This window comes from Prionailurus bengalensis, chromosome A1, assembly GCF_016509475.1.
Source record: "Prionailurus bengalensis isolate Pbe53 chromosome A1, Fcat_Pben_1.1_paternal_pri, whole genome shotgun sequence".
NCBI classification, from domain to species: Eukaryota; Metazoa; Chordata; class Mammalia; order Carnivora; family Felidae; genus Prionailurus; species Prionailurus bengalensis.
In genome coordinates this window covers 240,148,507-240,173,699 of record NC_057343.1, presented here as the reverse complement: position 1 = coordinate 240,173,699, position 25,193 = coordinate 240,148,507, and the positions used below count along the sequence as shown (strand labels likewise).

The 25,193-nt window shown below is 64.8% G+C and overlaps 1 protein-coding gene across 5 annotated transcripts in view; it reads right to left on the bottom strand.

Moving 5' to 3' along the window:
- Positions 1 to 25,193, bottom strand: part of SLC12A7 (solute carrier family 12 member 7) — a 69,789-nt gene that overhangs the window by 18,580 nt on the left and 26,016 nt on the right. For 2 of the 5 annotated variants that reach the window (XM_043601740.1, XM_043601747.1), the window contains exons 2-7: positions 6,805 to 6,899; positions 6,322 to 6,444; positions 3,596 to 3,742; positions 2,519 to 2,573; positions 1,522 to 1,652; positions 522 to 763 (exon numbers count right to left, since the gene is read on the bottom strand). In XM_043601740.1, coding sequence (XP_043457675.1) covers positions 522 to 763; positions 1,522 to 1,652; positions 2,519 to 2,573; positions 3,596 to 3,742; positions 6,322 to 6,444; positions 6,805 to 6,899 — 793 coding nt within the window. Of the gene's footprint in view, positions 1 to 521; positions 764 to 1,521; positions 1,653 to 2,518; positions 2,574 to 3,595; positions 3,743 to 6,321; positions 6,445 to 6,804; positions 6,900 to 16,746; positions 16,946 to 21,149; positions 21,394 to 25,193 lie in introns of those variants that run through there. The other 3 variants (XM_043601755.1, XM_043601752.1, XM_043601760.1) reach the window with 3 other exon arrangements.

The following is a 25,193-nucleotide window of genomic DNA, read 5'->3' as shown; positions in this document are numbered from 1 at the left end:
GGCTCCTCACAGTGTGCTGCAGACTCATGGCCCGTCCTGGGGCATCTGACACAGGCAGCTCCCTCCACGTGGAGGGGCCGGGGGGCTCGACACCAGCAGCCACCCACCCCGCCAGGCCCCTCCCAGATCAGCCCTGTGGGCGCTGGGCCTATCTGGCCGGCCCAAGCACCGGACATTCTACAGCTCGTCACTCGCTCTGTGACCTTGGGCCACTTCCCTGGGACCCGGCATCCGCATCCGGGGGAGGGACGAGAACGGAACCCACTCGGGGGCTTCTGTGAGGACGAGGGGAGCCGCGCACAGAGGGCACCGAGGACAGGCCACCCCAGGAGCTCAGGGCCTGACCGTCCTCAGGGCCACCAGTACCCTGTGCACCCCGACCTTTGCCAGACCCGTCCCGTCCTCGCAGGCGGCAGAGGCGCACGAGAGTCCTGACGGCTCATCCCCGATCCCGACCACGCGGCCACGGGCACAGACCAGGCTGACGAGAGGAGCTGCGGATTCGCAGGCGCGGGACTCACGGGATGTCCGGCGGGTCGAAGGCGGTCTTGATGACGCCGGCATAGATGGCAAGGATGGACAGCACCACGCAGGCCAGGAACACCAGGGCCAGCTTGTTGACGTACTTGACGCCCACGAAGACCACCATGGCCATCAGCACCAGCGTGCACGTCCCGTACACGCGCATGTTATGCAGCATGGCCACGGCCTCGTCGCCCACCGTCTCCGCCTGGACGATGGCCGCGCTGGGGGAGATGTAGGTCTGTGGGGGACAGAGGGAGGGGGTCGAGGAGGGCCGCCGACCACCCCCGGCTGGAAGAGGGCCCCCCGGGGGAGGCCATCTTTGTTTGCAGGACCTGGTGCTGGGCTCCCTCCCCCTCTGCGGGCTCCCAGCCCACCAGGACCCATTCACGGTGGGCCCCTGGGTGCTGCCACCAAGACCCGAGAGCAGAGAAGAAAGACTCATAGGAATGCCGCCCTGGGGTTGGTGTCGTGGAGGCTGGCCCTCGGGTGGCACCCCCAGCCCAGTCCGCAAGGCCAGGGGGCACCCGTGGCCCGACCACCTGAGAGCGATGATACCACCTGGGAGGCCCTACTGGGCACGTGCAACATGAACCAAGCCCGAGCAGCAGAAAGGACCGACTCGTGGCCAAGGAGCTCTCTTCTGGGAACTCTGCCTCCTCCAGCGGCCACAGCCCTGAAGGCTGGGCCCCCCGACCCACCCTGGGCTCCGGCCCCCCCCGGCCCACCCTGGGCTCCGGCCCCCCGGCCCACCCTGGGCTCAGGCCTGCGGCCCAGCAAGCACATCCGCTGGGCAAGAACGCTGGGGCCCACCCGCCGGGCGGCCAACGGACACTGGGTCACAGCTGCGTGGGCTCTGAGGAGACGGACGCAGTTAGCCTTCGAGGGCCCAAGGAGGCGGTGTCAGAGCGACACGGTGAGGGGCCGGTTGAGGGGCCCCGTGCGCCTCGGGACAGGCTCCTCAGGCTCTGGAAAACCAGCCCAAACCAAAGCACTTACCAAAAAGATCTCAATGGTCCCCAGGATATACATGGCCCCGGCGAAGGTCGTGCCCAGATAGAAGCAGAGGCCCACAGCCCCTCCAAACTCAGGCCCCAGGGACCTCGAGATCATGTAGTAGGAGCCGCCAGCTGCGAACCAGAGGAGGAAACAGCTTAGGGTCGCACCACTTACTGTGCTGCTGAAGGTGACCCCAACGCCTCAATTCTGTGCACTCTGCCCCAAAAAGGCTGAGGACACCTGGGGCCGTGTGGGCACCGTCTTGCACCAGAGCACGGCCGACGCCTTAGCTGACCCTGGATCCCACACCAGGCCCCTCCCAGCCCCCGACGGGCGGGGAGCACAGCCACCTGGGTCTACGCCGCCTACACGGCTGCTGCCCACTGGGCCAGGGCGGCTCCGGGCCGGGGGCAGCCTCCCCAAGACCTGGAGATGGAACACACGGTCCCTCCCTGCCCTCCTCGCCTGGAGCTCACTGCCCACCTGTCACCTGTCCCGGGGACAGTCACTACAAGTAGCCGTGACTCCAAGGCTCCCAGGCCAAGCCAGGTCCCCCCCCAGACCGGAGCCCCGGCAGGCCCTCCAGCATCCCGGCCGCTGACACCGGTCAGAGGGTGCCTGAGGCAGGGACTGCCCGCTGTGGTGCTTCAGTTTAGCCGCAGAAATGACTCGGTTTAGAAAGAGGATGAGGGTCTGGGGGAAATTAACTCCAGAACCAAAGGCAAGAATCAACTCGTAAAACGCCAGCACCTCCAACCAGTGGACAAAGGTGAGATTTCACAAAGTATCGGGGAAGTATTACCTTGGGTTCCTACCCAGAGAAGCCCGATTTCACAGCAGGCTCGGGCGCCAGGCCAGGTGCTAGGGGACAAGTGTGCCCAGGATCCCCGCCTTGGTGCCCCTGGGGGACACCAGGACACCAGCTCTCGGTGCATCGGTGGGCTGCGATACCAAGTGAGGAGGACGGCCCCCCGCTCAGCCTGCCCGGCACCCTTACCTGGGACCACACCGTTGGTGGCGATGGCACTCATGGAGATGGCAGTCAGCATCGTCTGCAAAGACACAGGAGATCCTCTCAAAAGAGAGAACACGCCGGGAGCCGCACCGGCCCAATCACAAAGGAACTGGCGAGCAACCAGCCACATGGGCTCTGGAAAGATCCGGAATGTTCCTCATCATCTCCCACCCAACCCCCAAAGCTGGGCTCCTGCAGGCCATCAGAAACACCCAACGCAGGACCCCACCTGGAGTGAAAGGCTGGCTCCTGCCCGAGTGTCCACCTGCCGTGGGGTGTGGCTAAGTGTCCTGCTGGGCACATTTGCTACTTAAAGAAGCCTCTTCTCTTATTCCTGGTTTGTAAGTTTCTGTGGCAATTACTCCAGATAACCTCCAGGTTCCTCCAGTAAAAGCAGTGTCACAGAAGGAAGGGGACACAGTTCAGGCAGCCACACCACAGCCCACAAAGCTGTAGGGGGCACAGGCAGGTCCCCAGGGGGCCAGGTCAAGGGACTCTCGCCTGTTGTGTTGTCTGAATTTTAGCCAGAGGGCTCCAGGTGACACCGGGGGATCAGAACAGCCAGTTACGGTCCCCACAGTGAGAGCAAGGCAGGAAAGGCTGTGGCTCTTGGAGCAGGTGCCCAGGACACAGAGGCCACGGCAGACCCACGAGCAGGGGGAAGGGGGCCTGGTGCAGTTTTGCAGAGACGACATGAGGGCGAGGCGGGTCTGGGGAACCGGGGTCTGGGGCTGAGCAAGTCACTGGCGTGGGCCCTTCCTTCGAACAGGGAGCCCAGGGGCTTCAAAACCGGAAAGGGACCTCGGCAAAACACAGCACCCTCATGAGTGCTGACAGCGCCCCTCTAAAGCCCTCGGCCACCAGGATGTGCGCCCCAGCATCCTTTCACAGACGCAGGTACAGGAGTCCTGCTGGCCCGTCACCAGCCTGGTCCTGGCCCACCGGCCCCACAAGACTCGACTTCCCTTGGGCGCAGCGCCCTGGAGAGCCCCCGGCCACCCACACGGATGGGTCCCTGACCTCCAGACGCCACCCGCCCGGGGACCTGCGGTCACTCACGCAGGTACAGCACATGGACACGATGAGGAAGGACTCTAGGACGCCAGCCGCCCCCACGATCCACGTCAGGCGCAGAAAGAGGATCACGCCGAGGATGTTCTGGAGGCAGGGCAGGTAGACGCCGATGAAGGTGCCCATGCGCGGGCTCTGGAAGCGAGCACAGCAGTTCTGGTTCCAGGGAGGCTGGACCCTCACCTGTAGGCATCCAGCTGCACGGCCCTGCCCCGGGAGCCCCAGGACAGAAGGACAGGGGGAGAAGCCGCGGGGACCACACGCTCCAGCTGCACGGCCCTGCCCTGGGGGCCCCGGGACAGAAGGACAGGGGGAGAAGCTGCGGGACCACACGCTCCAGCTGCACGGCCCTGCCCCGGGGGCCCCGGGACAGAAGGACAGGGGGAGAAGCCGCGGGGGCCACACGCTCCAGCTGCACGGCCCTGCCCCGGGGGCCCCGGGACAGAAGGACAGGGGGAGAAGCCGCGGGGACCACACGCTCCAGCTGCACGGCCCTGCCCCGGGGGCCGCGGGACAGGAGTTCAGCACGTCGGCCGGGCAGACGCCAGGGGCCCAGCCTGTCCTGTCCGACAGCTGACATGACACCACGGTCAGGTGGTACACGGCTGTCTGGAGAGGCAAGATGACATTCAAGGGAAAAACCTCTCAAGTTCAGGTGAATTAAAAAAAACAAACAAAAAAACTGGGGAAGATTTGCTTTGAAATCACTTCCTGTGAAAGAGAACAGGCTGCAATCGAGGGGCTGGAGGCAGCTCTGCCGGCTCGCGGCCCAGGGACGGGCTCCCCGAGGGCAGCAGGCTGCACCCACATTCAAGGAGGCAGGTAAACTCTCAGGACCAAAGGGCTGGTCTCCACGCAGGAACGCCTGCCCCCACGAGCCTGGATGGCGCAGGGCCACAGAGCCCCATGGGACCCCACAACCCTGGGGAAAACCCTCTGAGGGCACCCCCGAGCGCATGGGTGTCTTCACGTCTGGGACGCTCAGCTCCCTCTAACACAGGGCCTGGGCCTGCCCGCCCATGGGGTGCCTGGCTTCTGTGTGCCCCCTCGAGTGGCCACGGGGCAGGCGAGAGCAACTCAGGGACTTTCCAGTTGTGTAAACTGGAAACGCACTGGCCAAGGGAGGGTGGTGCCAGGCAGGGGGCGGCATCTCGTTCACAGGTAAGCGCCACGCAGCCATCCCCAGCTGACGCAGGGCGTCCACTGCTGTTCTGCACCTGGCGTCGGGCAAGACCCGAGTCACCCTGGAAGAACCTGCAGTTCACTCCTACAGGCGGCTTTGGTGGACCAGCCCGGCCAGCCGGGAGGTCCAGAGCCCTCACTGGGCGGGGCCGGGGGGTGGGGTGGACATCTGGGGATGAGCTCCTGTGCTTGGTTGGTCACAGGGGACAGTAAGGGAAGCCCCCATCCCCAGAGGACCTGGTCAGCCCTCAGTGGGGCAGCTGATTCGTGCCACCCAGAATATGTCCACCTGGTGACGATGGTTGTGCTGAGGGTCCCAGGGTGGCTGGATCCCTCCTGTGACCGAAATCCAGCCTGCAGCAGCTGCCCCAGTGTCTCCAGGGGACAGAGGACAGACAGCTGACCTGCCCCACGGGCAGGTTGTCCCAGGTCCTAACCTGGCCACAGGTCCAAGCCACGTGCTGTACAGGTCCACCAGGCTGGACACTTAGATTACGTCCCAACAGAAACCACGCTGAGGGGTCTGGGCTGCACTTCCGTGCAGGGGAGGCTAGGAAACGCTGGGCTGAGCCGGGCAGCCTGGGGACAGCAGGGGGAGCCAGCAGGGGCCGGCACACCCGGGCCCACCACGGCAAAGCACCTGTTCCGAAGGCAGTGGACATCACAAAAGCCCCAGCACATGCACAGAGGGACAGGCACCGATGGGTGCTGACTGCACAGAAGATGCCTGCGGTTCCCAAAGTCTGGACCAGAGAAGAGCCTGTGAGGCCACAGGCAGTGCCCGGGGTACATGGGAACCCCCAGAGCATCTGTCAGCATGGCACCTGGCCCACAGCATCCATGGTATAACCTGCGACCAGGGCCACCATGGGCTCCCGAGGACTGGGGAGCGTCCTTCAGGGCACTGCTCCCTGCCCCCAGGAGGGCGGCCGGGCCAGGGCTGGGCAAGGCAGTCCTCACACCCCACGTCCCTCACTCCAGACTAAGCAGGTGGCAAACACAGAGCAAACGCGCCCAAGCATCAAGGGAACGGGAGAATCCGTTCTGCTGGTTTACAGTAAGAGGTGCCTTCTGTGGCCGGACTTCCTGACAGCCGAGGTCAGGCTGGACACAGGATGCGGGAGGGACTCCGTGCACGCAGGGCTGGCGCCCTGGGCAGAGTGCGCAGAGGAGGGAGAGGCGGCCAGGGAGCCCCCAGGCTGCCACAGCCAGCTGCAGGAATCCTGCAGAAAATGCTCAACCCCTCGAGGGGAGACCAGGTGCCCAGGCCCCAGGCCACCTTCGTCCTGCTGGCCTGGCCGCCGCCCTGCTTCACAATCCCTGAAACACAGCACCTGTGGGCAGTCCTGGCAGGGCCAAGAGCCGGGGGAATAATCACCGTGGGAGGTCGGAAAAAGCCCTCGTCTGCCCTAACCTAACCTCGTGCAGACGAGAGACAGAACCAATGTTTTGCTGGGACTCAGGGAGTGTCCCAGGGATAAGGGAAGAGATGGGACGGGGGAGAGGGGACAGGGGGAAGGGTGGGGGCTCACCTTGACCTCTCGCCTCTTGCTGTCCTCGTCCTCCTCGTGCTCCACCACGCCCTGGCTCAGGTTGGTGTAGTTGGCCAGCTTGTTGAGCAACGAGGACACCATGGGATTGCTGTCCATTTCCTCCTGTTTGGGGCCAAGCAGTGGGTTAGTACCCGGACCCTCAACCCACGGGAGCAGCGGCCGGCAGGGCTCCCTGCGGTGTCCAGCCCCACACCCGGGGCGCACAGGGCTGATGCGGGCCCTCGACGTCCCGGACGCCTGCACACCACGGTCCCCAGTTGGGGTCAGGAGCAGAGGTCGGGGCTCCAGGCCACAGAGCCGGGGCGTGGGGCTCCCCCCATGCACAGTGCCCAATCAGGAGGCCAGCCCTCCGCCCGACCCCCAGCCCCTCACTAGACCGTGGGGTCTCGGGGCCCCGGCCCTGTCATGTGACCGAGTGAAGCCTCGGCCCTCGCACTTGGTGTAGAAGGGAGCATGAGTCACCTCAAAAAGTGCCATGTTCTTCCCTTCAAAGCAGTTCTCTGGTTCCACATCCACATGGTTAATAAACGGGCTGTTTTCTCTCGAGTTTCCATCTCCTGGTGGGGAAAACGCCCAGGTCAGTTTTAGGAGCAGCTGCAAGGAGGCGGGGGCCACTGCAGACCCGTGCGGGCCCAGCCCCTCCCCCAAAGGCCTGGGGGAGGACCCGTGAGACTCCAGGACCCTTGGCTCCCCCCGCCCTGCGCACACACACTGGCACACGGCCCCACCCCCTAGGCAGGACCCTGCCCCCCAACCCCCCCACGCACGTGCGCACGTGCGCGCACACACACACACCCACCCCCCGCCCCCCAGGCAGGACCCCACTCCCACGAGTCAGGTGCAGCCCCCACTGACTCAGCAAGACCCAAGCTGCATGCCGGGGAAGGGGGGCCATACACTGCATCCAGGACCCCCCCGCCCCCCGCAACAGGACAGGACAGTCCCGTTTCCCAGGCAGCAGGCTGACCACGGGGAGACGGTCCGCGTGCCTTGGGGGAGCTGCACCTTGTGGTCTCGGTGCCCACACGAAGGCCCAGGGCAGGCCAGGGTGCCTCAGCTCCACCCACAAGGCTGGAGGTGGTCAGCCGCCCGCACACAGGCCGCGGCAGTGTCTCCTGGTGCCAGACGGCTGCCCACAGGGTCTGCAGAAGGAGCAGGCGCCAAAGGAGCGCCTTCCCCGCTGCACAGCGGCTGGCGACCCCTGACCATCTGCTCCTGAAGCCGGGGTCATGGCCCTGCCACCTGGTGCCCCGCCCACAGGCACGGTGCCCCCCCCCCCCCCCCGGACCCTGCATCCCCCAGCCCTCTGCCAAGAGCCTACACTCGGCACGGCCGCCACCCTGTGCCATGGATGGCATCAGAAAGGAAGGACAAGGGCGACCTCCATGCAGGCGGGGTCACAGCCAGGCCCTCGACCAGTAAGTGAGAGATGGCTCCCGCCCCCCACCTATTTCTCCAGGGTCACAACAGGCTTCAAGAAGAGCGTATACGCCCAACCCACGTGAAACCCATCAACCTCACGAGTAATGTGTTCAGGGCAAAGCGACGCCCCGACTTCACCGCACCCTGGGAGTGTGGCTCGCAGGGGCGGGTCCAGGCGGGCACAGCCACGTCTGCAAACCCTGCGATAACCAGATGGCCCCAGACCAAGACCCGCAGTGCTTCTTACAAAAAAGTCAGAATAAAAAGACTGCTCGGCGACCGCATAGCCCATCGGCGGGCACGTGGTTTTCAAGACAGCTCAGCCCACGATGAAGGTGTGCCCAAGTTTAAGATCCTGGGCACACAGAACAGCACTCACGGACGTCAGGAGAAAAGCACAGAACAGAATGTGTCTACCACAGACAGGGTTTTAGCCCCTGGGAAGGGCACGTGGCGCTCACCCGCGGGTGCTGGGATGCCAGGCAGTGGTGGCACTACCTGCCGGGGTCCGGGGAGAGGACTCTGGGGCAGCCTTCTGCTCAGGAATAAGCCCCAAGCCCCCTGCCACACCATCTGGTGTCCTGACCTACGACCCGCCACGCAGGAAGGCTCCCCAGAGCAAGGACCCCAGGAAAGTCTCCAAAACCAGCTTTCTCAGACCCCAGGGCACCGAGTGAGACTCACAGCGGGCCCTGTGGGGTGACCCCACCACGGTCCAACTTTCTGACAGAATCCCCAAAGGACAGGAGGGTCACCATCCTCCCCAGACACTCAGGGGTGGGAGGTGTCCACCAGTCTGTCCCCGTGGCGGCTCAAGGTGACGAGGGGCAGCGATGGTGGGCCACCACACTGGGCACGGCAGAGAACCCCTCAGCCCAGGCAGACCCCGAGGGGTCCCCGCCCACGGCACCTGGAGCCCGAGCGGGCAGACCCGGCCCTCCCACCTCCACAACCCACCATTCGCCCCAGCCGGTCCGAGGTCTGCACCCCACAGCTTCTTCCGGACCTTAACCTCGTGCTCTCACCAGCCAGCCTCCTCGCGTGGCCTCTGAAACCACACCCGTGTCTCACACTTAGAGAAAGAAAAGGCAGAAACAAAGATGGACAAAACAGCAAACAGAACACAAGCGAGCGCATTCCACCGAATGCCATTCTCCACACTCACCCCAGCGGGGCTCAAAGAAGCGGCCCGAGTGCCCTGAGCGCAGACCGAGTCCTGCACTACAGACCCCGGAGAGCTAAGGAGACCAAAGCCTCAGCGGGGCCCCCTTTCCAGAGACCTGGGTGAGCGCTTCCAGACCCGGCCCGTGTGTCTGTGAGCGCACGGCACACACCCAGGCCGCTGGGGCAGGTGTGCAGGGTGTGGGCTCTTCACCTGTGACCGTTACACCTGCCTGTCCCCCCTGTCGGCCGAGGACACCCCAGCACATCATCGAAGGGACAGAGTACCAGCACGGGGCTCCCGCTGGCCACCCCCAAAACAATCTGTGTCCAAGGTCACAGTACATGTACCAAGTCCACACGCGGGTGAACAACGGGGGACGGCACAAGCACCTGCCAGGCTGCATCGCCCGCTAAGCCACAGGGAGGGATGGGGACGGGAAAGCCCCCGCGGGAACGATGGCTGCAGTGGCGGCTTGCGCCAGACCTGCTCCGCATCACAAGGCAAGCACGCCCTGGGGGAGAACCCGACCCGCTGACCTAACCAAGGTCAAGGTTAACACCAGGGTCACAAGCCAGCCGACACCCAGGGAGAACACTCGTGACTGGTGACTTCACCGGAAAGCCTGAGACAACGCCAGACAAGCACAGAAGCGGCCCCTCAGGGATGCAACACCACAGAGGGCCAAGACAGGCGTGGAATGTTCCGGAAACAGGGACAGCACAGAGACGGGGCAGTGGAGAGCAGCACGTGGCCTACGTCCTCTGATAAAGGACACTGCCGGGCCGACTGGTGAAACCAGAGGAAGAGCCGCAACAGGGAGAAAGTGCCTGTTACCAGGAGAGGCGTCTCCCACAGCGGCTCAGAAGACGGAGCAGCAGAGGGGACAGAAACGGGTCCCCAGAGACTCTCCACGGCCTCACAGCTTCTACAAACTCTACAGTGAGAGCTTTTAAAAAAATATATCAAGCAGGGCGCCTGGGTGGCTCAGTCGGTTGAACATCTGACTTCGGCTCAGGTCATGATCTCACAGTCTGTGAGTTCGAGCCCCGCGTCGGGCTCTGTGCCTACCGCTCGGAGCCCGGAGCCTGCTTTGGATTCTGGGTCCCCCTCTCTCTCTGCCCCTCCCCCGCATGCTCGCGTGTGCTCTCAAAAACAAACAAATGTTAAAAAGCAAAGCCAGAGAAACTCCCACGGTGTAGGGCTCACTCGTACATAAAGAAGCAAGTTTTATCTCGAAGAAACAACAGACGGAAAATTTCAGAATTGAGGCCCGGAAGACACACATACGGGCAGGCACCATTCACACACGCTGGCACACAGGCCTCACTCAGACCACCACTCGTAACCAGTGTGCGAAGAAATTCAGGCAAAAATCTGAGACCCTGAACCCCCTGGGTGAAAGACAGAGGAGAGATCCCTGTATCGTCAGTACAAAGGGGAGGTGCCCAGTACCAGGGTCGTCTGGGGCCACGCGAGCCACACAGTGACAGGACGCCCCGTGGCACTCCTGCCTCAAAGCGTTTCTCCTGAAAACCACCCCAAGCAAATGGCCACGCACAAATTCTGTGGCATTCTACGAGCCTCCTGACCCAGATCCTTCAAGCGTGCTGATGCCAGGACAGACAGCAAGGGGGGCAAGCAAGGTCCTAGACCACGGGTCCGGCAAGCTTGCTCTGTAAAAGGCCACAGTGCCGTCACAAGCACCTGGTGCACCAAAGACAAGGTGTGAACAAGCAGCAGGGCCACGTGCCAATAAAACTTTACTGACAAAAGCAGGTGGCCAGGCCACAGGCTGCAGAGAGCCCAGCAGGGGGCTCTCCGCGCACAGCCGTGTGTGATCCTCAGGGAGGCCGCCAAGCAGGGAGGTGGCCGTCCTGCCTCCCACCCACCCTGACCCGCTCCCAGCTTGCCCGGCAGTCCCTGCCCCTGCCCCGCCTCACGGCACATAGGATCAGCCTGTTTAAAGCCCCCCACCCAGCCTGCCAGCCCAGAGACGTCTGCGGAAACCAGTGCTTCGGGGATCACTGCTCTCTGCAGCCTGACAGCCTCAGCGACCGCAAACACCTGCACCTGCTCCATGGGACACACGAACGGTGAGCAGGCCCAACCCTGGCCCGGGACCCAGAGACCACGGACGCGCTCGCCCAGGAGCGGACCGGACGGCTGGCGGCTGCCGGTCTGGGGCCCAAGGTCTGAGGAAGTAACTGGAACCTGGAAGGAGCACAGGTGGGCGTGGGGTGCGAGGCCCTGGCCAGCAGCGCTGTCCTCGTCCCCTCCTGTGCAGGCTACTTCAGATGAAGCCACACCTCACCCCGCGATCCTAACACAAAATGTTCAACACGCTTTGTTCACAACACAACACAACTGTGTTCTTAACACAAAACGTTCAACAAAATGTTCAGCTTTTCTGTGAAAGCTGCCCCCTGCCCCCGCAGTGCTGGACACACATCCAGACAGGGACTCTGCCTCGTCCTCCTGAGGCCCCCATAATTGCCCCCGTTAGGGTACAGAGCTCGCCCCGCAGTCCTGGAGGCAACTCCTCCCCCCACCCCCCACACACCAGTTCTGACTCCGCTAAATGCAATCTCAACCCCTGGTCAGGGAAGATCGGATGTGACCAGGGGCAAGGTCATCCTGGCAGACAGCGCCTCCCTCCCCCAAGCCTGAAGCTGGTTACTCTCCAGACTCCAGGCGCGCTGCACAGCCCTGGCTCCCTTGTCCCTGAGAGAAGTGTGTGCAAATGCAGCAGGCAGGGCAGGGATGCCCCGGGACAGGGAGGCAGGGGCTCAAGGAGGCAGGGAGGCCAGCCACCGACCAGGAGTCCAGAGCCCAGACCCCGGTAGTCTGCTACCAACCGGAGCCCAGAGCCCCAGTTGCTGCTGACAACAGTGTCCTCCTGCAGCCCTGAGGGCCAGAAGCCCCCCCCCCCCCCCCCCCCCCCATCCCTGTCCCTTCTCGGGTTACAGCGTCCATCAGCAGCCGTCCCCTGGTTTGGTCTCCTCCTCCTGAGTGAGCCTCACATCACTCCCCACCTCCCTCCGCCTCCAGGTTTGCATCCAGGATTTACCAGTGTCTCTCCGTGAACCGCTCCCAAGAAAGGGGCACAGACCGACTTGGGAGGGTCGGCGGCCACCCCCCTCCTGCCCCCAAATGCAGGCTCTGCTCCGCTTGTGCTGGGCCCCAGACATGCAGGGCACCTCCAGCAGGATGGAGTCCCCCCCAGTGACCCCCTGGTGCATCCGGTGCCAGAGCCCGGAGCACGGCCCGTGGCCAGGACCTCTCTGAAACCCCGTTACAGCCGGAATGAGGTGTTTCTCGGCTCCACAGCCCCTAACAGCGGATTCCTGACCCCTGGGCCTTGCCCCCTGCCCTCCACGCATCACATCCAGGACCAGCGCTGCAACCTGGATTCCGGAACCCCGGCCAGCAGGCTCCTCCTGGGCTGGAGGGTGAGTTCTGTGTCCAGCCAGCAAACACTGCCAGGCTCAGGTCACAGTCCCCGCGGTTTTCACGGCACATTTCTGGCTAAAACAGAAACACTCTCGCGTCGAAACTAGAGGAAACAGAATGAGGGCAAGAAGCGTGACAACTACCCCCCACCGCCCGCCGCCCCAGACGCCTGCTCGCACCATGCACGGCATCCTATCCCGGGACCATGCGCCAGCCTTTCCCGCCCCAGGTCCCCAGGAAAGCGGAAGGAAGGGCCGTCTCAGGGACGCGTGTGCCCCACAGGGAAGCCGACGGGAAAGCGGACGCCCTTCCTGCCCGCCCGGCCCCGGCCCAGCCAAGGGCCCCCTCAGGTGTCCGCTGAGCCCGCCCACCCGGGCCTGCAGGGCCACCGCTGGGGTCGCGGGGGAGGGACAGAGGCCTGAGACACTCCTCCCCGAGTTCCACACGGACTAGCTCACGATAGTACGTTTCACCTGTTTCCTTCACCCCGTTTCACCTGTTTCCTTCACCCCGCGCCCAATGCGCCCACCAAAAACAAATCCCTTTATTTAAGGCCAGTGTCACACTTCTGCTCCAGTCTGGGGTCTCTGACACAGGACGGAGGCACGATCTGCCTAACGCCGGGTGCACCATATGAGTGACCTCCGTGTGCATCTGGCTGGCCTCCTGGAGCCCGGCACCACAGAGGAGTGGCAGGGGGGCCTGCCTATGGCTCCCAGAGGCCTCCCGGCAAGGACGGAGCCCTCACTTCCAAAGCATCAGACGCATCCTGACCCCAGCACCCATGTGACACCAGGTGTGACCCAAAAGCAGCTGACCCCCATGAGCAGCCTCATGGTCGGAGGGGCAGTGTGGCCTCGGGGACAAAGCCCCCCAGGCTCCCCCCATCTCCCGCTTGCCCACGCTTCCAAAAGGGGGGAGGCTCCCTGGGGAACCACCTCGGGGACCTCTGGGAGAAGGTCGGCTTCAGACGCTGGAGGAGCGCAGCCCCCTCCCAGCCCGACCACGGCCACCAGGCCACCACAGCAACTCGCTGCCGCCACCCCAGAGACCAGGCGAAGACTCCGCCTCTGGGACGTTTTCTTCAGATCCCACACTCACTGCCCCAAAAGAGGGAACATCCCAGGGGACACTTGGCTACCAGGAGGCGCCAATGAAGAAAAACTGCAAAGAGGGAGGAGTGCCCGGAAAATTCCAGGACACACAGACCACCCGTGTGCACAGTCACAGGCGCTGGCACAGGCACGGCACGCGGGCACACTCGTGTGCACAGATACAGACCACACACGTGCACGATCACACGCACTGACAGACGAACGGCACAGACGCGCCCGGGCACACGCACTCCCACACGTCTCTGGGGACCACACCTCTGACGGCCTCACGGCCTTTCCCGAAGGGGCATGCCTCCCCCCCGCCCCCACCCCGCACAAGGAATGACGGACCCCCACTCCCATCGGTCACTTGGCTGTTTGCCCACTCTGGTCTGCCCTCTCCCGCGACCTCCTCCACGTCAGGATCTGCAGTTGGCGACCAGGCCCAAGGAGGGGGTGGGGAGATTCCGCCAGGGGCACCGGGCCCTCAGCCGCCTCCTGGGGCGGCTCCTGTTACGGACACAGGCTCCCGTCTGGCGGTGACGGAGACCCTGCGGCTCAAGGAGGAGGAAACCCAAGACTGACCCGCGGCCACTCCTCTGGTTTCGGCCCAACTCGATCCCTCCCCAGTGACTGCGGAGCCTCCCTGGGAACCGGCCGACGACCCAGCCGAGAGATCACGGCCACCCCTGCGACAGGCCGGCTCCTGGACAGGGAAACTGAGGCACGAGATGCTCTCCTGCAGGCCCCGTGGCACTCCGGGAGCAGAGGCCAGCACAAATGGGGACGCAGGGGTGGCTGCTGCCAGCACCCTGCAGGAAGCCGCTGCTCACGCCACCTGCACGCGTCCCCCCACCCCCCGAACGGACACGGGCCCAGCGGCCCGGCACTGAGTCCCGGTAGCCGCTCCCTCTCTGCCGAGGTGTCGGCAAGCTCCCCCCAACCCCGGCGTGATTCCGCGGCCGCCCCCATACCACCCCAGACCACACAGGACTCAGGGCGGCACCTCCGCCTCCTCCCCCACCTGTCCCTCCAGAAGAAACCGCAAGACAGCAAACCCGCCCAAGGCACAACGGGGCCAGAGACACAGGAGCGGGAGACCCGGCCAAGACCTGCACGGACACCTCAGCCCTCCACCAGGGAAGCAGCCTGGCGGACCACCGCCCCCACCCAGGGACACGGGGGCCACCTGGTGGGGCCCACTCACCCTGTGATCCCCCAGGACACGGGGGTCACCTGGTGGGGCCCACTCACCCTGTCCACCTCCCCCCAGGACACGGGAGCCACTCACCCTGTCCCCCCTCGGACACCTGGTTGAGGCCTGCTCACCGGGGCTCCTGGCAAGAGGTTCGAGGACCCACATGATGCCAACAGCCACGGACAAGGGAGCCGGGGTGCAAAGAGCACAGCTGGCCGGGGCACCTCACTTTGTCCGGCCCTAGTCCTGCTGGAGCTGCTGAGCTTATCTGCACAAACCAGGCCTCTGCTCCGAACAGGGAGTTTCCCTCCTTTTCACAAAAGGAGAGACAGACGTTAAGTCTCTGTGCCGTCTCCGCCAACAGCACTGCCCTAGAGCCCCCCAGAAGGGAGCCCAGGCCTGCGCGGGTCTGTCCCCAGCAGGTGCCCACACCTAGCTGCCCCGACCACCAAGGCCCAAACTCCCACCGCCGGGGAGACGGGCTCATGTGCTCCCGGGTGCCACAACTCCGCAGGCCTGCTGGGTCCTCGTCCAAGGCTCCCCCCCCCCCCCCCCCCCCCCCCCCCCCCCCCCCCCCCCCCCCCCCCGGGCAGCGGGCCTTCCTCTGGCCCCGCCGAGGGCAGAGCTGGAGACGCCCGCCTGCCCGGCACAGCTGTTGGCTATGGCGACACACCGCAGGGGGCGCCCAGCCAGCGCGCCTGCCCTTGGGCGGGGGTAACACCTAACAACACGCTCTGCCCTGCGGGCTCACGGCTGCGGCGCCCGACCCGGCTCGCAAAACGCACACCCCACTGTGGGTGACAGCGGCAGACCCTGGGCCAGGGTCCCCACCATCACAATCAACCGAACGCCAGCTGCCCCAGCTGTGCAGGGATGAGGAACGGCCTTCTGCGGCGGCCCCCACGGACAGCAGCCCTGGGAAGGTGTTCCTGGCCCAAGGTCACCGGTCCTCCGACGCAGGAGCCCGGGCCCGCCCAGGGGTCACCCAGTCATGCGCCCTGAGAGAGGGTTCTGCGGTGGGCAGTCCCCCCCCGCCACTCACCCGCAGGATCCCACCGAGCACGAGAACCTCGGGCCCACTCCGGCCGCCCCTGTGGGGCACCTAACGCCCCGAGAACTCTATCCACACCCCCCCAGGGACACAGGGTAAGCAGGGAACACTTGAGGCCATTTCCTTGAAAGAAATACCCCAAAACTCACTTGAGCCTTAACCTCTGAGGGTGGGCAATGCCCCGTGGCCCCCAGCCCCTCAGCAAGGTGAGTAGGGGGCCCCACAATCTCCGACCGTGCCCACAACACCAACAACGCACAGGCCCCACGGAGCACCCCCAGCAGAGAGAGGCAGGTGACGGTGTCCAAGGACACCCAGCACAGCGGCCCCTCCACATCCAAGCCCCGCGGCCGCCAGAGTCGGCTCCTTCCTGCTCACAGGCACGAGAGGCCGGACTCCCAGTCCGTGCAGAGCCCACATACCCCACGCACCCCCCCTCCCCGGCCACCACCCCCTGCACTGGGCAGCAAGGCTCCACGCCGGCCAGCCCATCCACGGAATTCCCCTGGGTCATCTCAGTGTCCCATGGCTTCAAACTCTGACTCATCGCGCCTCCCTGTCTGGGGCCAGGCTCACCCCAGAGGCCACTACTTTTCACACACACCCGGGGGAGGGCGGCATTCCAGGGGGGCCACCTGACCCCTGCTGGTCCAGCACACGGATACGGGCACGGCCACAGACCCAAGTGCCCGCGTCACCAGGGAAGGCCAAGTGAGCAGAGGGTCCGTCTGTGGGGTCAGCCACAGCCCACCTTGCGAACGGTGACTGGGTCGGGGGTTCACCAGGACTCCCCCACCCCCACGGGGAGGCTACAGCTCAGAGATGCCCCCCCCCGCCCCCCAGTCACGACAGCCACACAGCCAGGGACATCAGAACCAGAACAGGCCGGTCTCTGCATGGAGAGGCCTAGCCTGCCCCCTGGCCACTCTCCCCCTGGCACCACCATCCCGGCACCCAAGCGTCCCCTTCCACGAGGCCATGCTGACACCCAGCACCACAGGGCACTCCACCGTCCCCAACGCACCTCAAATCATGTGCTGGCCCCGCAGCCTCCACGTCCCCAGGAGCAGGACACACGCTGATCTGAACACTGACGCACCCAAGGCCACAATGGACACCAGCCGTGGTGGACGCTCCAGTCTTCACAGAACTGCCCTGCGGGCCCTGTAACTGCGCAGCCCCTCGGGGAGCGGCCACGAGAGGCAGACCCTCACAGGTGCCCCTCGTGCCAAACTCACGGCAGCCACCCCCCCACAAGCAGCTACCACGGCCAATGGTGCCCACAGCTCAGACACCCATCCCAGCATAGCAGCATCACACTGAGAATGTCTAGGGAACTTTCTAGAACAACACACTCAGGGATCTATGTGGCACGTTTCCTCATAACGGTCACGGGAACAGATCTCACATCAGAGGCACAGACGTGTCTCACCACCACTTCCTCAGCCCGGGTGGCAACAGACACCCCCTGAATGACACCTCCAGCCACGTCACTGGGCTGAGAGGGCAAGAACAGATGCCCTGACACCCCAACACCACGTGACCACCAAGCCCCTGTGCCTGCCTCCCCGTGCGTGCACACACAGCCCACATGCGTGCACACACATGCACACGGATACACAGCCCACGTGTGCACACACACGAGCCCAGCAGGGGACCTAGTCGAGCCAAGGGCCTCCCCCAGGAAGACCGTCTGGGAGCCCAACAGGCGCACAGAGACATGGGAACACGCCCCACGCGTGCTTCCACCTTGCCGCTTTCCCACCGGAAACCGACTCTGGGCACACACGCACGTGTGGTAGCCCCTTCCCCCACCCGCCGTCTAGTATCACGACATCTCCCTAAACGACACAATGAGACACAATGACCGCTGATAGCAGTTTCCAAGACGGTGCTGGGAGCTTGCGCCAGCCACGGACTCTCTGCCAACGGGACGGCGGGCCGCCTCCCTCCCTTCCTGAAACCCCGTGTCCTCGCCCAGCAGAACCGAACCCGGAAGGCGCCGTCCTGGCCGCTCTCCAGAACCACACAGCTCACTGAACCCTTGCCCCCACCCCAGGCGAGCTCGACCACTCCGGCAGCGGCGACCCCCCCCACCCCGGGCAGCAGCCACCCGCGGCGTCGAGAGAGAAGTCGCTTGAGGTCCAGGGCCGTGGCTTCGGAGCGCTGCCCGCTGCCCTGGCTGCCGCGCCCAGGGAAGCAGAGCCCCCTTCAGAGGGCCGGGAGGAGACCCTTGGGTGCCCCCAGGAGCTGAGCTGCAGAGCAGAAGTCACAAACAGGAATCCAAAAAGGGGAACAGTGACGGGGTGAGGACGAGGCTGGGGTCAGAGCCCTGGGGAGTGAGGAACAGGAGTCTCAGCCAGGGACGGGGACATAGGGCTACCGGCCGGGTCAACCCTCCAAGGGCTGAGCCCACTGACCTCCGTGGGGGCCCAGGGCCTGCGGCCATGCCTCACTTGCACACCTGCCAGCTCCAGAGCCCCCACAGGGCCTGGAGGGGGCTCCACCCAGGCCCAACACTCAGGAAGGTTCCCAGAAGTCCCTAAAAACCCCACACTTGGAAGTCAGGAAAGAAGCATCCGCACTCCCCACCACCTCCCTCCCGGAAGATACTTCCACCAAGAAACACAACACCGAAGGACGGAACTAACCCATCCTTTCCGCCTGGGATCTCCAATCACAAGAAAATGCAGGACGTTAAAGGTCCTCAAGAAGTCACGGCTCCCCACCCCCGCCCCCCAGGCAAGACAAAGCTGTCATCCAGAACACGCCCCTACCTCCCCGGAAGCAGGGAGGGAGGCAAGGAGGGTTCACGGCAGAAGCCGGTGCGGACCCTGGCCTCCCCGTGCCCAGGCCTGCATTAAGCACCACCCGGGTGAAGGGCCATGTCTTCCTGGCTCTAAAGCACCAGCCACAGGCCCGCCAGCGGGGCAGCTAAGGTCAGCGCTGGCGTCCTCCAGCCTCCATGCTGAAGGCCGGCAGCAGTGGGGGCCTCCACGGCCACAAGATAGGACCCAGCTTCACAACGCATCTGCCTGGTGTGCGTGGAGCTGCGGCAGGCCGATGGCGTAAAGGCTCCGTCCAGCTCAGGACCGCAGCCGACGCAGGGAGCACCCGACAGTCCCGCCGAGCTCTGCCAGGCCAGGTGGGCCTATGAGCAGAGCAGTACTCCTCCCTGACTCCCACCCGCTCTCAGCACACCCTGCCCCCTGACCCCCAGCTGGAGTCTCAGGCCCCCTATTTCCAGACAGCTCCGGGCTTCCAAAAACACCCCAGAAGGGCCCCCTCAGTGTTGCTTCGCCGCCACCACCAGGAGGCCCACCCAGAAAGCCAGGAGATTCCCCAGGGGATTGGCCAGTCAGAAGCACCAGCGGTCCTGTGATGGAGCCAGGCTTGGCCACTGGCGGGGATCTCAGCCTTCAGGAGAGGCTCCTGCCGGGCCTTCCCAGCTCGCTAAGGACTTTTCCTCCACTAGAGTGACCGTCACGCTGGCCACACGACACAGTGCCAGTCACACGGCACCCTGAGCACCAAATGGGCTCTGAAAGCTCACGTGCGACATCGGAGTCCAGCCTAGCAGAGGCCCCTCCCCGAGCACAGTGACCACGCAGGGGGCTCCACCCTGTCTCTTCCTGAGGGAAGATGAAGAACGGAGAACACAAAACTCAAAGACCCAGCTGACTTCTGTGCTGGCTCAGCTGAGCGAGAGCACGGCCTGGGGACCGAGGCTTCGTCACCAGGCAAGCACGCGGCCCACGCCTGGCATCTGCCTGAGCTCCCGACACTCAGCTCCCACAGGCAGTGAGGTTCCTGAGGAGCCCGGGACAGAACTGAAGGGGTCAGAGGATGAGACGGTGGACGGGGGCTCGGCCCCCGGCCCCCCACCAGCCCGGCTGGGCAAGAGGCCCAGCTCTCCGGGCAGCGGCAGTGCCCAGCCCTCGGGCCCTCGGGCAGGAGGAAATGGGCAGGAAGAAAATCACCCCAACTTCAAAACAAGATGCACTCCAAGTCTCAATCCGCCGGAGAAGGGGCCGGCCGACGGGAAGCAGGACACCCAGGCGAGGCAGGAGAGGCTCCTCTGGGAACACGATGCACTTGATGTGGCCGCTGTAACACAGTGCACCCAGGAAGACCACGCAGGAGCACCCTCAGAACCACGGAGGGCCGGGCACCCAGACTGCCTTCACAGGCCACCCGCTTTCAAGCCCTCGAGCCGGGCAGGGGCGGTGACCAGCCCCAGACCCCCGCAGGCAGACAAGGACACGGAGGGACAGCCCAATGAGGACAGCGCCTTCCCCGGGGCACCTGACACTGGTTGCTCTCAGGAGATGCCTGACCTAACCAGCCAGGGTAGAGGGCCCCCAGCGGTCTGAGGCCCTCTTTCCTTAACCCCTGGAGCAGGGAGCCTCTGCCCAACCGCAGAGGAGTGAGACCTGGGGCTGTGGGCTGTCCTCTGACGACCCCCAATTCTAGAGGGCAGCTACTGAGGGTGACCCGTTCATCAGCCACAGAGAACCCGGGGTCTGAAGACTGCAGGACAGAGGGAGCAGGCCTGGGGGATCGGGGATCGGGGATCCCCCCCCCCCCCCAGAGAAAGTGAAAGCGCTAGACGTCTCCTGATTCCGGAAACAAAGAGGGTGAGGAGGACCCTCGCCGGCCAGCGCCAGGCTCTGCAGGATGGGGCGGCCCCTCCCCCAGCCCGTGGGAACCTGCCGGCCTTCCTGCCCACGACCCCAGAGAGCGGGTTTGTCGGCGGCCAGGCGAGGCGGCGCCCAAAGCTGGGCTCCCAGCCGGGGCTTATCTGGCCGGAGCCCTTTGCCCCAGCGCGCAAGGGCAGAGCAAAGGCAACAGAAAGGAAGCAGGAAGGCACTGGGGCCGCCCCAACCCCGCGGCCCTACCCAGACTGCGGGACCCGGGGCTGGGGGTTCTCAGGCAGGGCGAGGCCCCTCCCCGTTTCCATAGCTACACTGGGCGTCCCATACCTCCTCCCGTCCCACCGAGAGTGCGAGAAAGAAGGTGCTTCCTGTGTCCCCGTGGGGCTGGGACACGCAGGGGGCAGCAAAGCGGAGCCCACAGTCCCTGGGAGCATAGGCGCAGCAGGGGCCCTGAGCCCCGGGGACAGGCTTGGCGAGGGGGCTCTGCAGGCAGTGGGGGTGCGGGGACAGGGGTGGGGGGGTAAGGGGGTGAGATCAGGGGGAGAGAGGGACCGTGGGGAGGGGGAGCCTCCAAGGGAAGGAGTTGGGGAGAGTGGGTGGAAGGAAGCCCCGCACCCCTTCCTCGAGGAGGCCGGCCTCCCCGCGTCCCCGCTCCCGGCCCCTCCCGGCTCGCCCTCCGCCCCCTCCGGGGCTGCCTCTCCTCCCGGCCGCCCCCGGGCCCCGCGCAGCCCGGCTCCGCCTTTGTCCCGCGGGCAGGTGCGGCCGCGCTCACCCGGGCTCTGGCAGTCGGGCTCGCCCTCGGGGGGCCCCGGCGCCTCGGTCCCCTCGGTCCCCTGGGCCGCTGCGTCCTGGCAGCCGTCCGCCCGCGCCTCCACGGGCACCACGGTGAAGTTGGTGGGCATGGCGTTCCGACTCCGGCTCGGGCCCGCGCTCCGGCCCGCGCTCCGCCGACGCGCCGCGGGACTTGGGAGCAGGGGCGGGGTCCGCGCCGGCCGCCCCCGCCCCCCGGCCCGGCTCGCCCCGCCCCCTGGCCACGTGACCTCACCTGCCGTCCCCCTAGGCCTCCGGAAAAGTTTGCGCGCAGCGGGGCGGGGCGGAGCGGGGCGGGGCGCCTTCCGCAGAGGTCCCCTCCCCCAGCCTGCGCTCGGGGACGGCCCGCGCCCCCGGGGTCGCGCCTCCCCCAGCGGGTGACAATCCGCTCCTGCTCTGTCACCCTGCCCGGAGGGGGCCCTTGCCCGCACTAGCCTTCAGGCCACCGCGTTCCCTGGAGGCCTCCGCCCGCAAGGTCCTCCCACACGCAGTCTGGCCCCCTCGAGGACAGAGCATTACCCCCCACCCGCTCACCACACCGTGCGCGGATCTGGTCTCCACCTTCCCTCCTCCCTGCCTGGCTCAGGAGCACCCACAACCTTAAGGAGCCATGCCTGGCATAGGGTGGGGGGCAGAGGCTGCTGTTGGGGCTCAGTCCTCGACTGACAGAACCCAGACACAAGTTACCGAAGCTCTGAGACAGGTCCAGGCCCACAGAGGACCGCCGGCCTTGCCTTTCCCGGCCTCCACCCTGGGGAGCCCTCCTTTGCCTTCATCTGGGCCCTGCAGCCAGGGAAGGAAGGCCAGGCACAGCCCTGGGAAGCACCGGCCCCCTATCTTCCAGCCCCTGGTGCACTCATTAACAAAGGACACGGGAAAAGTAGAGAACAGAACGTCCACCAAAAGGAAAGTGAGTTATGGCATCTGGTGCAGTGACCCACCCCAAAACACGTCTACTATTTCACCATACACACCATAACAGGCTAACCAGAGTGGTCTGATCAGGTTTGAAAAATGTGCGAGAATGTTCCGATAGGCCTAAAAAAATGGCAGCTGGGAGGTCCTGGGGATTACAAAGTTCTGCATTTTCTCTTCCTTTTTTCATATTAACAACCGAACGATATAAAAACAAATTCAGAAAATCCATTTCCAATGAAAGACAGAAAAAAGAAGACAGTAGGGTGGCCCGACTCCCCTCCCTCCCCCAGCTCCCACCCCCCACCCAGTGTGAGCACTAGCTTTCTGCAGCTGGCCTGGGCCAGCAGGGGACCAGGACTGTACCTTGTCTGTCCTCACACCCTGCCTCCCACAAAGGAGAGACAGGGGTCCCCCAGAGAGGTCTGAGTGTCGGGTGGAAGGCATTGGGTGGCTTCAGCTGCCTTCCCGGGGCAGCAGCCAGAAAGGTGGGGAAAAGGCCACCCACCCAAAATATAGACGGGTTCCAGGTGTCCTTCTCAGAGAAGGGCCAGCTTCACTGAACGGTGCAGGCATCGCTCAGCAAAACTAGAGTGTGGTGCTGAAGGGTAGGGGTGCGGGAACAGAGGCACCGTGCCCGGAGGTGCTGGGCAGGTCAGTGACCAGGCCTCTCCAAACTCAAGTTATTGTCCCGGGGTGGGGGGAGCTTGCAAGGGCAAGGGGACTGCCAGCCCCCTTCCACCCTAGTGGTCTGCGGCCAGGGCCAGGTGACCACAGGAGCTCTTTAGTGGGGCCAACACCTTCACGGGTGAGGGAACTGAGGTCCAGAGGTTAAGGGCCACTCACAGGGAGCTGGGGGACTGGCAGAGGACTCTCTCCTCCCTTCTTTTTCAGAGGCTGTGGCTGACCCTCCAACTTTCCAGGCTCAAGATTTCAGCTCGTCTTTGCGGCCCGGGAGCTCGCTGTCCAGGAACCACCAAGGAGGGTGTGAGAGGGAAGGGGCGTCGGCTGCCCTGGGTCCAGGGAAGAGGCCAGCTCTGGGAGGCCCGGGACCACCTCGGGCAGTAAGTCAGCGCCTTGAGGCCGGGAGGGCCTGGCACCCACCCAGGTGCACACCCCAGGGGCCTGGGGCCAGTCCTGAGGAAAAGGGAGCAGATGTCCCACACTGCTGCTGGGACTGAGGGCCAAGGGGGAGGGGAAATGAGGAGGAAGTGGGGTGAGCAGAAAGAACCAGAAAGGCTCCAGGAGCAGGGGAGGGGAGGGAGACCCCTTTACCTAAAGCCAAAGTTACTTGGTCAGAACAAGCGTGGCGAGCCGTCCCTGGCAGGGTGCGATGTGAGGGCAGAGGGGGGACAGAAGCCCTGGAGGGGAGAGGCCACTTCTGGAGTCCTCACCGCTCTGTGGCACCAGGACCCTCGGGGCTGGTGGGACGGGGAGAATTCTGTCTGAGGGGACCACCCACGGCCAGGATGGGCCCTGCAGACCCCAAGTCTGGCCCTCAGGCTGTGGCTCCGAAAGAGGGAGCAGTCAGGGGCAGTGGACGCCCAGACAGTGCCACAGTGGCAGCCTGGACCCTGTGTCTGGCCCCTCTGCCCCAGGCTCACACCGAACCCCCAGGCTCCTCCCCGTGACCCTGAGTCTGGCCCCTCTGGGCGGCTCCCTGCTCAGAAGCCCTGCGGCCTGCCCTGGGGACACCTGTCCCTCTCGAGGAGGGAGGGGCAAGCTTTCCAAGTCCTGCAAAACAATGGCCTGACTCCTCAAACACGTCACTGTCACCTGAGGACACGGGAACAAGAAGGCAGGAGTCGCCAGGTGGAAGGGCCCACGGAGGGAGAGGACTCACGGGCTTGTCGGGGGTGTGAGCACTCCATCGACTGTGGCACTTTTCTGTAGCTTGGAAAGCTTTCAAAATAATTTTGTAGCTCTAAGTGACAAATGGCCGTATCTTAAAAACGCTGTCCTCTCCACAGCCTCCAATGCCCCCTGGAGGGTAATCTGATGGCCACTGCCACCTGACTGGCTGTACCGCCCCACTCTGCCCCCACCCTGCGGGCGGATCCCGGTGGGAGGCGGTGCCGAAGAAGCGTCTGCAGGGCGTAATCTGGAGCCAGGAAGGTGGTATCCCCACCTCCAGAGCACCCCGGAAACCCTGCTGGGGCTTCATGTTGTTTTTGCGAGATGCAAGTAACATTCCAAGAGCGTGGAAGGTAGAAAGCCTGTAGGACTTGAGCACTAAACGGGGTTTATAGCCCTTTAACGAGAAGATTCCACCCCCCAGGGGCCCCACCGTCCCCTGCCCTGCGGACACACCCAGGCTCGGTCCTCTGTCCTCGTGCACAGGTTTCCTGTGCCCCCGTCCCACCCCTCGGTCAGGACACCCGTGATCAAAGAACAAAGGAAGGCCTCCCACTTTCTTTAGAGCTTCAGACGCCAAAACACCGCTTTGCCGTCACACCTTGTTCTGGTTCCACAAGTAACTTCTTTTCACATAAATCTTGGTGGAAACTCGAGAAGCTCACTGCAACACCCTCGGGGTCTGAGAACATGAGATGCTGGCCCTGATTGCCTTCTCCCCAAAGCCCTCCCCGGGGACCAACGTGGGGGCAGCCTCACCAGCAGGCCTGCGCCAGCACAGGCAGGGCCCTCCTGCCTGCCCAGACCCCCGAGGGCGGTCAGCTCCGAGGAAACACCGGGACAGGCACGCATTCCTGCTCAGCAACGCAGGTCCATCAAACCCCCTTCAGAAATGTCAGAGGCCACATACCCTCAGTGTGACCTCTCTGGCCGTTCCTGCCCGGCTCACCCAGACCAGTGTCCTGGGGCCCGGGCTGGCCGGCAACCTGGCCTCAGCCCCTCCCACGGGAGCCAGTGTCACGGGCGGTAGTGAGGGGCAGTGGAAACTGCCAGGGCAACGGGGCCTTGTGCCGGGACCTCACCTACCTACCCCGGGCCTGCTCCCGGGGCTCCCACGGTCCCGACCCCGGCCGCGGTCTGGGCACAGCAGGTTCCATCCCTCTCTGGAGCCTGTTGAGTGTGCCCTGTGCCTCTGGACTTCCCCAGGGGAGTTCCAGGGGATGGGGCGGGGGGGGGG